The following is a 14,810-nucleotide window of genomic DNA, read 5'->3' on the forward strand; positions in this document are numbered from 1 at the left end:
ATGTTTTTGTCAAAAATGTTTTATTGCAATTTGATACGTATGTACTAAGTTCGAACTATATCGGATCATTCAACATAAATCAATTTTTCTCCTTTTTTTTCGAAATTTTTATGTAATTATTAATATACGATTCGAAAGTAGTAGTACAACTTATACATAAGACAAATACATTTTATTTATTTATTTATTTTTTATATATTTTATCATGTCACTTATTTACTGGCATTACTTTCTTTAACGGAACTTTTTTAACTCAATACATAATATAGTTATATTTTATAGTATAAGAAATCATATATTTCATATCATATATTTTGATTTATTTGTTAATCTTATTACTATAAAGTAAGTTACTGCAACGTGAGATAGTAATATAGTTTTTTTATTTAATATTTAGTATGTTATTGTTGAATATTATTTTAGTATTTATAATCGTAACAAAGTATATAATCATACAAAATCAAATCTGAATTTATTAAACAAAGCAAAAATATATTTGTTATAAGATGCTAAGACGACCAATTACTGTTACCAGTTGCGATTATGTTTATATTTGTTTAATTACATAATAAACGTATCTTTGCGTTTATCCAAATATAAATTTTCTTATATTTATTAACATTATTTTTAATACTGACAATTTTACAGTCTATTAAAGTATAACAGATTTAAACAGCAGCCGATTATGTCATGGACAGGATTTTTAAAAAGCTGTTTTGATTACATAGAAGTTTGAAAAAATCTGTTATTGGATACAATTACCACAAAACCAATGAGCTCCTGGACATAAATCCACGTCCAAATTTGCGCGAGTTAATGTTGTTCTTAACATCCTTACACCTTCACAATCCAAACCCCAATTTGCCAAGTTTCCAATCTTTCTCAGTCTTTTACAGTTTTTAAACATATTCAGCACAGTAGTTGCAGATACCTTACTGGCCTCGTATATGTAAAAACATGTTAGGTTTTGTACTAAACTATTTTCACACTTATCAGACTTTCTTGGATTTCTGTGTTTGTTCGATATACTTAATAACTTTTCCAAGTGTTCATTAGTGAGATCAAAACAACTATGAACATGTAGTGCTGTTAACTCTGGTGCTAATGAAAGAAGTTTTGTAATAGCAACAGCACTTACTATACGGCCTAATTGAATTTTCTTCAAATATCTCAGTGGAGGAGGATCAGCACCTTCTGTCCAGATTATGTTTGATCCATCATTAGTAAATGTTCTAAGATTAGAACAATTACTAAAAACTTCTTTTAAATCAACTTGAATAGGATTTTCGTTTTGCGTTATTCTCAAATTAAGTTCGCGTAGATTGTGACCGTTAGTGCGAAGATAATCGTAAAAACCGTCCAACCATTCTCTTTGAGATGGTATACTGTGCACACTCAAGGAAGTGACATAGGGAAATAATCTCAAAGCCTCAGGAGGATGATGAGGCTCTGAAATATGTAATTTTTCAACTCTTGGGCATGCCTGTGCTAAAAGTTCTAAACGAACTGGTGTTGTTCTGCAACTTCTTGCTTGAGTTAGACTAAATGGAGTTTTAAATCCAATGAGTCCTTTGTTCATAATTTCCACTACTCTTCCCATATGGCTATATTCTGCTAGAGATTCCAACTGTGGAACATGTACCAAAGCCAGAAGTACTCCTGTACTAGTTACACCAGTGTTAGCGACATTAAGTACTCTGAGTGTATCACAGAGAAAGTTTCTGCTTTCATAGTATTCCAAAAGCACTCCTTGCTTCTCCTTTTTCTCTGATTTAGAATTTCTCATTTTCAATTTTGAAAGCAATGTTTTTAAACGGGACCAACTAGTAGGTTCTTGCATCGCAGTATGGGGCACCTTGTCTCTAAGTTCTACTTGTAACAGTAATTGCTTCAATCCTACATCTGTTACTTGTCTGGAACAAGCTACATCCAGGTGTACAAGTTTTGGACAAGCTTTTCCCACTACTTGAAGCACTACATCACTGGCTATATTACGTAAAGTTAAACTCATCAGATTCTTCATATTTAAGAGAGCACATCTTAATAATTTGCAGTCCAATCTTAATAAAGCTGAACGAGCCAGCTCTAAAGATTCAAGTCCAATTCCTTCTGATGCAAGTAGCTTTAGTAATGATGTCTGATGGCTGCATCCATAGTAACAGCAGAGATTCACTTTCAACTGTTTTATATCGTGTCCAAGAAGAAGGGCTAATAAGTATAAAGGAGCTGGGCCAGAAATTAAAGTTGATCCATCTGATGCAGGCCCATATAACATTTTTGAAGTTTCTTCGATAACTTGAGACCTCAAACGTGCTGGCAAGGCATTTATGTAGTAAGGTCTAATGGTCTGCTTTGCGTATGCCAATACTTGTGCAGCAGATGATTCTTGTGAAAGCACCTGCAGCCTGCGGCACGTCCCGTCGAGTTGTTGACACACACGTCCCAAACTAAGTCTCTCTAGGGACTTAGGCTGACGGTGGCCAGGCATCTTCTCTTGTTCATTCACTGTAATATTTGATATATCGGTCAATATACTGTAATGATAATATATGTAATCACAATGGTATTTACGTTATAGACAATGGGAATTTTTATTAATTTCACTATTATATTATATATTGAAGTATGTTTGCAGAGTGTATTATAAGAATTAGAGAATCAAGTAAACTTAATTATAAAGAAATGTGCGTACATGATATGAAAAGTTATCTGTGTTAGATTTTGAGTAAAAAAAAGTTATGCATTCCTGATCAGTTGGAAAAATAAAATTAATGTTATGATTTTGAGGTTAACTGCATTTGAAATACGGTTTCGTTTTTATACGAGATCCTATGCAATACTATGGACATTAAAATTATATTATCAAGAAAAATGTTATTGGAAAGGGATATTATATATAAACAACTTTCCTATATAATTATCAGTAAATAAAAATAGTTATCCTTGCGAACTTTCGTGACAGAATGCGCCGATGCTTTTTCCCCGCATTGTTTTACTACTGTCTATTAAAATTATCATTCTGAGTTCGAGAAGTATTCATTAATAAATTTTGTATCTTTTCATAGATCTGAATATTATTGCAAATACAAAGGACATTTCTACGCTGTTTTATTTTTTCCCTTAAGGAACAAACGAGTACGAAAGTAACTTTACTCTGATTTATGATTTTCTAATTTTGTATTCGAATGAAAGGAATCGGTAAGAAAATTTGGGAACGTCATTGAAGAAAAAATGTGTTTTAGATGCAATAAGCTTGTGACAAAAAAAAGAGAAGCCTTGACATTTAAAAAATTGAGAAACAGATCTGTAGCTGCACATTTTAACAAGTGATCTTTAAGTATTAAAACAGAAATAATCTCTTACGAATTTTTAATCTATTAACAAAAAAGAAAGATATTTTACATTCCCGTTAAGCTCGCCAAGTTCGACGCAATGTGCGTTTATATGCAGACTACACGTGCTCGTCTCTCCTTCATGATTTTACATGTCACGATATATCAATCGGGGAAAAGTAGGAAACGTGCTCAAAACGTGTCTCATTCTAACGATGTTGCGACGCAAGATACGCTACATACATACATTTCCTCTTTATCAATAAATCATTACTCTGTTATTATATGTATACTTTCAAGTTTCTGTCATGTGTCATTGATTTTTTCCATTTCGATAAAAGGAAAAACGTTAATTCATTACCTAACTGATCCTACGTCATCTCTCGGTTGCGTAAAAAGAACCGTAATTGACTAAATTGTTTGAATCTATAATTTATTGAGCATCCGTTATAAATCATTCGAATCGTCATATTTTTTTCTACGTTGAATAACATAGAACACTAGATTAATCCAAATTCGATTTCCAAGTTTTAACTCGCAAAACTCGTGATAGTAAGTAGATCGACGATAAAATAATTTCTATAGCCTGTGATACGTCGACTGTGTCGTGTGATTATCTTTTTCCTGTTTTTATCGCACTAATACACGCTTATTTCCATCGATTTCTATTCCATGCATAAACGACGCTCACGTAGCCAAGTATCGAGGATCTGTTGCGAGAGTGACAGAAAGGTGGCATCGATGCGCGGTATAATTGCGAAAACATCGTTGGAGAACGGTCCGCGAGCAGCGAGGTTTTGCGCGACCTCTTGTTAATTAACTAACGCCTCGTGTACTGTAATGCAATTTCGCTAGCAGCCACAGATAGCCATCTGCGTGCTCGTGCGTATAAGATCAAAGGGAGCGTGACGTACAATATACGAAATAACTATTTTAACACGATCATGAAACAGATAATAAAACAGAATAGCGCATACTATAAGAAAGAAAATATCCGGTTGACAGAGAAATAAAATGAATTCAACGAAAGAAGATCGAAAGTGAAAATCGCTGTTACACCGTGCTTAAACTTAACCTAGACCTAACTGCTGTCTGACCTAGACCTATTCGCGCAGATAGAGCAAAAAGATGTTGTTAGGCTGGAGATAGAAAGATAGAAAGATAGGCTGGAAGTGTATGTAAATCGCGATCGATAGCGATTGGATAATAGCTGGTGAAGTTGAATTATTGAAATCCAATCGGTTTCCCCTGCTATGCCATCTTTCTTACTGCGTCGCGGGTCGCGTGTTATGTTAATAAAGCCCCGAGTATGTTTTGAATCGGTTCATAGAAGCGAAACCGCGAGAGCATTTGGACTTAGAAATCCGCGTGATGCACGTGCCGCAGCGGACATTGAAATCCGTACAATATGCAAAACAGCGGCGGGCACCGTGAGTCGTTCACACGTTCGGTTACATAAAGGCAAACACAACCGAATCCGACATACTACTGCGACACTTTCACTGGACCATTTTTTTTTTTTCGTTCATTCTACTTGCAAGCAATCGAAGCTACTTTCTAGTAACGGTATTAAGACGCTTGACACTCGGTGCTCATGTTTCTACACCGCTTCAAACTATGTACCTATGTAATTAAAAATTTACTTGATCGATTCGAATAATTAACAACTACGATCTTCGCTTATCTGTATTCTACCTTTCGATACAACGTTCTTCGATCGGCCGAGACATAGTTACATGCGTTACTAATTGAGCAGTTAGGTCCACTATCCACAAAGCGTCGCTTCATAAAAGCGTAAGCGTAGTTTATTAGACGTGACGATACGTTTACGCCGGTTCTGTGTTCAGTCTACGAAGCGTATAGGAAGTTACACTTTGTCTCGTTATTAAAATGTCAGGCGATGTGGAAAATGCTTTCATCCCATATCACTACATTCAGCTGCATTCAGTTTACAGCTGCAACGTACGCCTCGCCGTTGGCAATGTTAACGACAGTCGTCATGACGAAAACGATTTGCTGTATCGTGGACAGGTGCACGTTACTTTACAGTGACCGCTGTTCCATCGAAACGTACTGTTAGCATCAACGTGTCTAATACGCGTCTACGAAGCGATGCTTCGTGAATAGTGGGCCTTACTTGACTGTATGCAACCCACGTGTCGCTACGTCAACGAGGATTCTACGATCCAAACAAAACTTTCAAACTCTCTCAGCTACGGACCTTTCTTTCTGACTCGACTCTATTGTATCAAGAAAAAGATAAGTCGCGCGTTCGCCTTAAACGAATGTCTTTACATCGAAATCTCGATGAACCTATTCTCATTTCCCGATTCAACCGATTCAAATGAATTCAGCGAAGAATCGAACAAGCACGTGTACGTTTCTAAAGGCAGCTTCAAAAACTTTCCGGCATAGGTTGCCCTTTCCTTCGAATAACGATGCTTCTCAGTAACTTTTTTAATTCCTTTATCTGGCATCAAACCGAACCCAAACTTAACCGGATACCAGGATGAGTAAAAAGTTGGGTAAAAAATGATAAAAGGAAGACGAGCAGAAGAGCGGAACGTCTTGCTCGCAACGGTATCGGGCAGCGCAAGCGTGCTCATCGCCCTCGAAATACCATAATTCGAAGAAGATAGCAGGTAGATAAGTGCGAGCTGCAAAGTATCGATCATAATTCTTTGTTTATCCCTCGTTTCCACGATGCATCGTGAAAATAGACTTTTAATTTCCACGAAACAAACTGAAAATCACGCCCGAGGATGATAGCGGATAAACGAGACGGAGACGATTTGGCGAGTTAATAATTGGAAGAAGCAACGAGAGATTACGGAGAGATTAACAGAAGAAGAGAAAAAGAAGAAAGAAAGAGTAACGTGGCGTCAGGTGCCTACCTTGAAACAAGCAAGTCCCCTACGGGTGTCTCCTGAGCGGCGGCTCGTGCTAGACTACCGCCGCCACGAAATCGCATGCGTCTGATGGCTGAGGCGGACTCGACTCGGCTCGGCTCGGCTCGCGACCTCGTCGTCCGGCTTTCCGCTTGCCCACACCATGCTCACGACGCAACGATACGCTTCTCTCTCGTCCATTCTGGGGCCGAGTGGCCGAGCCGCCAGCTCTCCGGTTCCCTATCGTCCGAGAGTTGCCTTAAAATATGCTACTTTATTTATTTACCGACACTCCGAACCGCGATTACAGGATATCTCGTGACGGTCAGCATTACGCGCTCCGATATGCTACACGTTATCGTGAAAAACACCAGTTTCCTGCAGAGAAGCACGTCGTTTCGCTGTTCTGATCCTCTTCGAACCTCTTCGAACCTCTCTGGGCAGTCGTATGCATAGAACCTCTGACTTGTTTGTTTTCATCAATTGAAATTGATGACTGGCTCGTAGGATGTGTTAAGACACTTCTAGAAAAGTTTTCTGTATGTGTTACGTGTGTTATTGGAAATAATTTGCAATTTCGTTAGCACCGTTATGAAATACGATTATCGTGACTATATCGGTGAAATTTGGAATTTCGAAATATTTCGTACGTTATTCGTAATATGGTAATAGAAGGTTTCTCTAAGCGTTTGATCTCTATTTATAGATAGAGAAGAGAGTTGATAGTTTACGAATTCGTAGTGATTAACGATTCATAGTTGGCGGTTGGAAAGCGCGTTAATTGTCAGTCATTCGCCTCTGCGTTGCGGGGTCATCGGGCGGTCTCGTCCCGTACGCTCCTCTCAAAGCATTACACGCGTGTTCATGTCACCGAAGCTCCAGAACATCGTCTCGTAATTGAATCGATCTGGATCAATTGCTTATCAGCTGCAATACGTGTGCCTCGAAACATTTTCTTCGCAATGATACCGAGACAATGATACCGAATACATGATACTGCAACTTTGTTAGCTTCACCGTATAGATTACGCAAAGAGAGAAGTTATTTACATTTGAAGCGTTGAAAACCAAATGTTAAACTCTTTGAAACTACGTTAACCGAATGGAACAAAAGTTTATCTTAAAAATTTATCTCGAAGCTGAAAAGAACGAGGTCAGTGGTACCTCGTGAATCTGAGGACCATCGTCGACTGAGTATTATTCTGGTCTGGAAAACTCAGGTGCCATTGAAATATTTTTGGTATATCGAGGTTATAGGGCATCTCGATATACCAGGGCTCAAAAGCTCGAGAATTATTCGACTATTTCGGGATTTGGCAGCGAGGTCTTTCTGGCCCTCGCGAGCTTCCACTCTATTTTCGTCTGTTTACATTCTCGAAGGGACCGAAGTTTCTCGTGTCTCTTTGCGTTCTCTACGCTCTGTTATTCCCCTGAATTTACTTAGGTACCTGATTCTCCAGGAGCGAAGCAGCGGACCGAGGCTGGGAAATCCTAATCAGTTTTTCTCGATCTTCCAATAAAGCGTTTACATTGTACGATTCTTTCAAATGGAAATGAGAAAGACGAGAAGAGACAATAATTCCAACGCCCCGTCTCTCTCTCTCTCTCTCTCTCTCTCTCTCTCTCTCTCTCTCCCCTCGTACTACGTATAAGCTCGTTATCCTTGATCGGTAACGCAATATGTGGCTCACGTAAAAGCGACACGTTAATGCGACGAGGTAAAGCGCGACCGAATGTTGCCTTCTTATTGCACACGTTCGTCCCATCTTCTGTTTCAATACCTTTGGTCGATCGGTTTAATAGAATCTTTCAGATGATTCTCACCTTCGATGTTAACGTCGTAGCCATTGATTAGTCATCGTCTACGAACTCGTAAATCAACATCAATGACATCTATTTAAGGCGTAAACACGGCTTTCTTTATCTCAAAATCCCTTCGATATTAGAATCGAGCTCTAGTCTGACACTAGAACTATCGACAATTATAATTGGCAAATATATTTTATTCAGACTCGTCACAGAAAATTATAAGTAAACTACGAGTGTTTACGCATTCGTAGAAGATCGTAAGAAAACGCGTGTTCTTTAAAGAAAATTTGATTCGAAGAAACGTTAGAAATTCGTTCAATTTCTCTAGCCTTTTTGCCAAATTTGGCGATTCTCGCGTTAATTTCACCGATGCGCTCGTCTTCTCTCCACTCCGTAATGATCGATTCGCTGATCCGAAAAGATCCGCGCCGTAAAACCGGAGTAGTTTACGGTGTCGCGTTCGTGGTTCTCGAGCAATTACGAGGGATCGTGGCCGATCGATACGAGGTGAAAGCAAACCTCGCACGCTTCGGGAGCAGTTAGAGAAAAAGGAGGAAGACAGGATGAAAGACGACGCAACGGTGTCTACAACGAGCTCGCTCGTCTCTTCGTCGCTTCGTTCTAATTAACGTCTCCTTAAACGCCTGACGCGGCGGTTTAAACGCTCTCCACGTCGACGTCACAAAGTGTTTCCGTATGGCGAATCGACTGAATTTTTCCCTGGGCCAATTACATTTCGCCTTGTAGTCCATGGACCTCATTTTTCTCGCGTGATTGCGACACTCGTCAACAGGGGATCCCGCGACGCAGATCGCCATCGGGCCACTCAAGATTCTCTTGATGACGAGGCAGCAAAAAAACGAGCAAAGTCAGGAGCGAAGAATGTTGCTCTCGACTCGTGCCACTCTCGCTTCGAATCGTTGCCAGTAGGAATTATACGTGTTAGTCATCGGTACGATAACTTGACTAATTTCGTACGATTAGATGTAGAGTATTTATTACAACAGATACAGAACAAATCGGTTGAGATAGCCGAGTAATTTCGATGATACATAGAGCTTCTCCAACTATCTCCTCCGGTTCTTCTTGCTGCATAGTTCGGATAATAGAAGCTGACGTTGAAAAAGTTGAAGTTGCGCGGTTGTTTCTAGATCACCATCAACAAAAACAATTTCGTCGTATAACTGAATTTACGCTCAAAGTCTCGTTTCAGAGTAATTGGAACTCGGCTACGAATTCGCGTACTCGAAGTCGAGTACCATCGGTATAAAGAAGGTTGCACCGCATCAGAGCTCTATTATCGTCGTACCGTTCTAATATATCTGCGTTATTTTCTCGATGCAAATCAATTTGCCAATCTGCTCGTTCGACGTTTCAAGTTCGCGAAGCCGAAGCCCATCAACGTGTCGACCGACAATTCTAAAATTGTCGTCTAGGCCTGGCCTGGTCGGGGCCTAAAAACAGGATAGCCTCGAGGCCGGCAACGAGGGGAAACAATGTCGAAGAGATGCGAGAAGATGAAAAGAGGAAAAAAAAAGGAACCAGAGGGAAGCGGAGAACGGTTCACGAGAATCATAAACGGCGGCGATGAGACGGTAGTATAATGATCCCTGGGCTCTCGGTATATTTCATCGTCGGGTATATTCGTGCAGCGATTATGGCGGACAACAGGTGAGGACACGGGCGGATCTGGTGGGATAAGGTTTGAGGGTCACGCGTCGCCTCGGAAGGTCCGTGACTGTAAAACTAACCGGTCCTCAATGTCCACCTCCCGACGACTCGTAGAAGACGTATACAACGTATACCACCACGTCCCTGACCGATGGAGTTCCTAAATTTCCGCATTGCTCACGATCGCCTTACAAGTCGACGGTTCCTTCCGATAGATCCTCGACATCAATCGGAATGGACGTTATTGAAACCGAGACTCTCTCGGTGACTGGGGACAGAGACCTTCGAATCGAGAGGAGAATACGGTCCTTGAGAGGTACCATTCGCGTTGAACGTCTCGAGTTTGTTCCTGGCTGGTCGTTTCCTTTGCTAGGCACACCGCACACGTTTCCATTCGACAGCGACTTTTTCGTTCACCGAAGGATACACCGGTGAGCTGCGGTCTTTATAAAAGTCCCAGTGGCTTTGTTCGCGAAACGTTATAGGGTTCATCGGCATCGAGCGTTTAACTCAAGTTCGACGATGTATTTTTGGTGTCGCGTTTCAAACATCACATATCGCGAGAGGAGAGGATTCACCGTGCAATGCCTCGCATGCAGAGTGTTTCGATCGCTTAACGATCCTATTTCCTCTGCGTTCGTAATGCGAAAGCAAATTCATTATACCGCGATAAAAGAGTAAAGACGTAGAGACAACGTGGATAAATGAAAAGTCAATGAGTCTGACCGACGTGACTATGGTCACGTAGTCTATAGGGAAGTCTATCCAAACCCTTCTTTGTATTCTTCCTAGCGGACTTTGTAATTTGTGTCTGTATCCGTGACCTAACTTGGAATCGTGCGAATATAATTAATGATCGTCTTATCCTCTTATCTCTTGCTCGATCCTTGTGTATCGCTAAATCTGGAGCAGCTGCGCCCTTAGTATTAGACTACGGTTACGGTGGATGTACGTTATAACGTGTGATACGTCCGATGATCGATGCATACGCTTGTAAGAATGTCCGATTGCTCGGGCGTATTGAATTCGTCAGAACGCGCGTCCGCAATGACCTATATAGCCTTACGTTTTACACGAGTGGCGCGTCAAACGTTTTACCTTTTTTCATTGCGTCGACGATTGGCAAACGGTGGAGGGATTGGCGCGGCTGAGGATTTTATGGCAGTAACGATTGCGTCAAACTTTATTGGAACCCGGGCTCGCGGTTAGAGAACGACTCGAAGAGGATGGTATCGAATTACGATGAGGTCGATCTTCATTAGAGTCAATTGATATGATCTACATTCGCGTTAGATCACGTGTTCGCGATCGTCGATGTTTCTTATTGAGCTTAGGTCATCATACGCAAATGAGCGTGGCGCCATGACATTGCACATAGACTGTGCGAATACCGGTGCGAAACTTTCTACTACGTGAAAATCAATGATACACCCTATATGTGTGTATACCTGACCGTTTTAAAAGGAAGTCATCCCATTAACCGCCATTGCCAAGTCACGATGGTAATGCGCAAGGCTGCCGCTGAGATTCCACTTATTTGCATGAATTACTGCCGTAAAAAGTCTAGGCACTGCTCCAATTCGGACAGGTTGTCGTCCCGACGCGTGTACGTTTAATTTACCCGTTTTCACACGATGCGACGCAATTGTCCCGGAAAGACCAGGAAGTTGTTCGATCGTTTGCCGCGTCGAAAGATCACGACGATTATCGTTGAGGAATATTCCACTCGATTGACTCATTATTTGGAGAATGATTAAAATTTAGAGACGCGATTCGACAGGGTAAAATTTCCAGCTACAACATGGAAAACACCGGTGACTCATTTGGGTATTCACATGTGGATTTACAGCCGTGAAAAACGAATATCGCTGATATTTAGGAACAATAGCATTTTTATCTCGTCGATGTCCTATCGCTTAGAATAAACTTCGGAAATTCGTAAACTAAATAGCAAACTGGTTAAATTGTCTTGGGTGTCTATCATCTTCTCTTTAACTAGATGAATCATGCCAGGATAATTTACATAATACGGTTCGTTTCATAAACTAAAGAACTAATAGCTGTAGTAATGTTAAAATTGTTACTTTTGTGTTTTCCTTTCCTTCTTCTTTTTCTGTTCTTTCCTATCTTATATCGACAAATCACCTCTTCCTGGCAGAAAGACTCTTAATTCGTTCTTTTCAGTTACTTTTATATCGTCCGTAGATGGACATGTTAATCGCATCCATCTCGAGTGAGTAAAAATGAATAAAAATGAGCCGAGTAAAAAATGAAAACGAAAGTACGATTATAACAAAGACCATGGTCTCTCGAATGCTACCGTAACCGTGACTCGCTCTTATCACGTCGTCATGTACACCATGATAATTAGTATTTTATCCACGTAGATACACGCATATTGTCCCTACGAAAAGTGACCGCAAGGTCGACGATGAGAATACGCGCGAATGACAATGCGGAACGAATATTAAAAATGCCAGCGTGATCGTAGGAAATGCTTCCACGTTTCGTTAAATTCAATTCGAGAAGTGTTTACGAAACAGAAGACAGAAGTTTTGCCATTCGTTTCCGGTGGTGTTTCTCGTACATAGGATCGTAAAATAGGGGAAAATAAAAATGATCGTCATAAAAGGCGCAGACTAAAGTGTTCGTCGGTATACGTTTTTCCAGGTTCCCATGAACGAGATGGATTTTAACATTCTGTGGATGGGGAATCACCCGAAGCCGGACATTTTACGGAATTTAATGCCCCACCAGAAAGTGAACCATTTCCCAAGGTATGTAAAACTGATGGGCGTTTGGGCGGGAAAATAAACACACAGCTCCAGGGAACTCGAGCAGTTGTGGATCACTCGAGGGAATAAATCAAGCTTTGTCGAGAATAAAGAAACACATTGTATATTTATCATGGGATGCGTTGCTGAAAATAATAACTGCATCGTCGATCAAAAAGAATCGGAGGATGTGCAGCAATAAGGAAGCATAATATTTTATCCAATATTTAAACTGTATTTATTGGAAAAGAAGAAAAGGTATAGGTTTCATACTCAAAAATGCAAAAATTTGTCGCTAGGAATGTTAGTTGACTATGAATTTATAGCATAGCGTTTCACAAAGCGATTTGATTTTCATAGAGCTTGAGTCGATTCATTTGGTTTATACAAATTATTAAATTGCAGAGTAGAGCTGCTTCCTTATTAGCCGTTACGATTAGCTGTTTAGCTGTACGAATTAAATCAATTTTTTAAATCTCTGTCGTAGGTCGTACGAGATAACCCGCAAGGATCGACTGTACAAGAACATAGAAGCGATGCAACGCAGCAAGGGTCTACGGAATCTGGACTTTATACCGCAAACGTTTCTGCTGCCTAGCGAATCGAGGGAATTACTTACAGCGCATTTCAGGTACCGCGGGCCCTGGATTGTCAAACCAAAAGCCAGTTCCCGCGGACGTGGCATTTATATTGTTAACAGTGTGAGCATCATAATTTCTAGCTATGAATATAGATAACGTGGCCTGCACCCGCATGCTTGTTTTCGCACACCGTCGTACTTAAAATATTGTGATAAGAAGGCTCCTATTACCAAGCGTTATTACGTACTCTATTTCATGGTAGAATCAACTTTGAGAATAAAGGCGTAGTTACCTTTCTTTCCGTATATTTACCATGTATAATATATTGTCTACATACGTATATATGTAAGAATTGATTTTCGTGCACGTTCTGTACTTGCAGCCTGAAAAGATTCTTACGGACGAATCTGTGATCGTTGCACAGTACATAAATAATCCGCTTCTAGTCGACGGGCACAAATGTGACTTACGGCTGTACGTAGCCGTGACGAATTACGATCCACTGTTGATCTACCTGTACGAGGAGGGCTTAGTGAGATTCGCCACGGTGAAGTACGACGGTGGCAACCAGTATATCTGGAACCCCTGCATGCATTTGTGCAACTATAGCATCAACAAATTCCACGTGGATTACGTAAAGTAAGCAGAACCGTTTTCACCACTGTAGACGTCCCGCCTGAACGAGAATTACTCCGTTATTCTAAATTGTCTTGTAGGAGCGAAGATCCAGATGCGGAGGATGTAGGCCATAAGTGGACTTTGTCGGCGTTACTCAGACATCTACGTTCAATGGGACAAGACACGGAATTGCTGATGCAACGCATAGAGGATATTATCATAAAATCGATTCTTGCGACTGCCTCTGGAATCGTCAGCGGAGTCAAGCAATTTGTCAAACATCCGGAAGCTTGTTTCGGTAATTATTATTTCGTCGAATATAAAATAGGATATAGACTAGGACATTCTAATACATATTGTTTATTGCTGTTCTAGAACTATTTGGATTTGATATTTTAATTGATGACACGTTGAAACCATGGTTATTGGAAGTGAATTTGACGCCATCATTGGGATGCGATTCCCCGCTCGATGTTAGATTGAAATCGGCTTTGATAGCCGATTTACTTACTCTGGTTGGTATACCTGCGATCGATCCAATGTTACGACCGCAAAGCACGCACCTGAACCGATCCACAGTAACATCTACTAAAAGAATAGTTAACGTAAGTACTATATCGTGAGTTCTTGACTGAATATTCGAGTGTTATGAGTCATCGATCGAAGATTTTATTTGGTTATAGTGTAGGAGAGTACATTCAGCCGAAACATTATCACAAAGAAAAAAGAACGGCAGTAAAAGCAGTATCAATAAATCAGGATTAACACCCGAACAGCAACGAATAGTAGCATCGGCGAAAGCTCAATTCGATCGACGAGGAGGATTCGTCCGTATATTTCCTAGTCCAAAATCGTGGGAAATGTACTCACAATATTTAGGTAAATATTTGAAAGCAATATTTTTACGAGTTTTATTTTAATTAATATTAATTTATTGAATATTATTTTGTACTTTCAGATCCAACCACGGGCATACCAATAGCTTCGGACCCTCTAGGTCCTGGCAGACCTCCACATCAACTTAATACGAATCATAATTTAATGTTACACGAGCAATTATTTCCCGCGGCTAGTCGTACTACTGACTTTATCATTCCCGAGGTTACATTGGACAGATTGTCTAGGTACTTTTGTGAA

At 40.2% G+C, this 14,810-nt stretch overlaps 2 protein-coding genes across 7 annotated transcripts in view; one reads left to right on the forward strand and one right to left on the reverse strand.

The window, feature by feature from the left end:
- TTLL5 (Tubulin tyrosine ligase-like 5) overlaps window positions 1-14,810 on the forward strand; it is a 36,067-nt gene that overhangs the window by 17,161 nt on the left and 4,096 nt on the right. For all 4 annotated transcript variants that reach the window (XM_069125614.1, XM_069125617.1, XM_069125616.1 and 1 more), the window contains 7 exons: window positions 12,371-12,477; window positions 12,962-13,175; window positions 13,438-13,694; window positions 13,772-13,971; window positions 14,049-14,278; window positions 14,357-14,552; window positions 14,632-14,797. In XM_069125614.1, coding sequence (XP_068981715.1) covers window positions 12,371-12,477; window positions 12,962-13,175; window positions 13,438-13,694; window positions 13,772-13,971; window positions 14,049-14,278; window positions 14,357-14,552; window positions 14,632-14,797 — 1,370 coding nt within the window. The remainder of the gene's footprint in view (window positions 1-12,370; window positions 12,478-12,961; window positions 13,176-13,437; window positions 13,695-13,771; window positions 13,972-14,048; window positions 14,279-14,356; window positions 14,553-14,631; window positions 14,798-14,810) is intronic.
- LOC138186107 (uncharacterized) lies at window positions 17-6,765 on the reverse strand. 3 transcript variants are annotated; one of them, XM_069125638.1, is made up of 2 exons: window positions 6,227-6,765; window positions 17-2,505 (listed from the first exon to the last, which is right to left on the reverse strand). In XM_069125638.1, exon 2 carries the CDS (start codon window positions 2,486-2,488, stop codon window positions 746-748), a length of 1,743 nt encoding a protein of 580 aa, XP_068981739.1. In that variant the 5' UTR covers window positions 2,489-2,505; window positions 6,227-6,765; the 3' UTR covers window positions 17-745. The 3 variants fall into 3 exon arrangements, with proteins under 3 accessions (XP_068981739.1, XP_068981740.1, XP_068981741.1); XM_069125639.1 differs by lacking the exon at window positions 6,227-6,765 and adding an exon at window positions 3,403-3,503; XM_069125640.1 differs by lacking the exon at window positions 6,227-6,765 and adding an exon at window positions 2,693-3,031.

This window comes from Bombus flavifrons, chromosome 13 (genome assembly GCF_040668555.2).
Source record: "Bombus flavifrons isolate JBK064 chromosome 13, iyBomFlav1_principal, whole genome shotgun sequence".
In the NCBI taxonomy this organism is placed as follows: Eukaryota; Metazoa; Arthropoda; class Insecta; order Hymenoptera; family Apidae; genus Bombus; species Bombus flavifrons.

Coding starts and splice junctions, on each gene's coding strand:
- LOC138186107 (XM_069125638.1), bottom strand. CDS start 2,488: ATGCCTGGCCACCGTCAGCCTAAGTCCCTAGAGAGACTTAGTTTGGGA.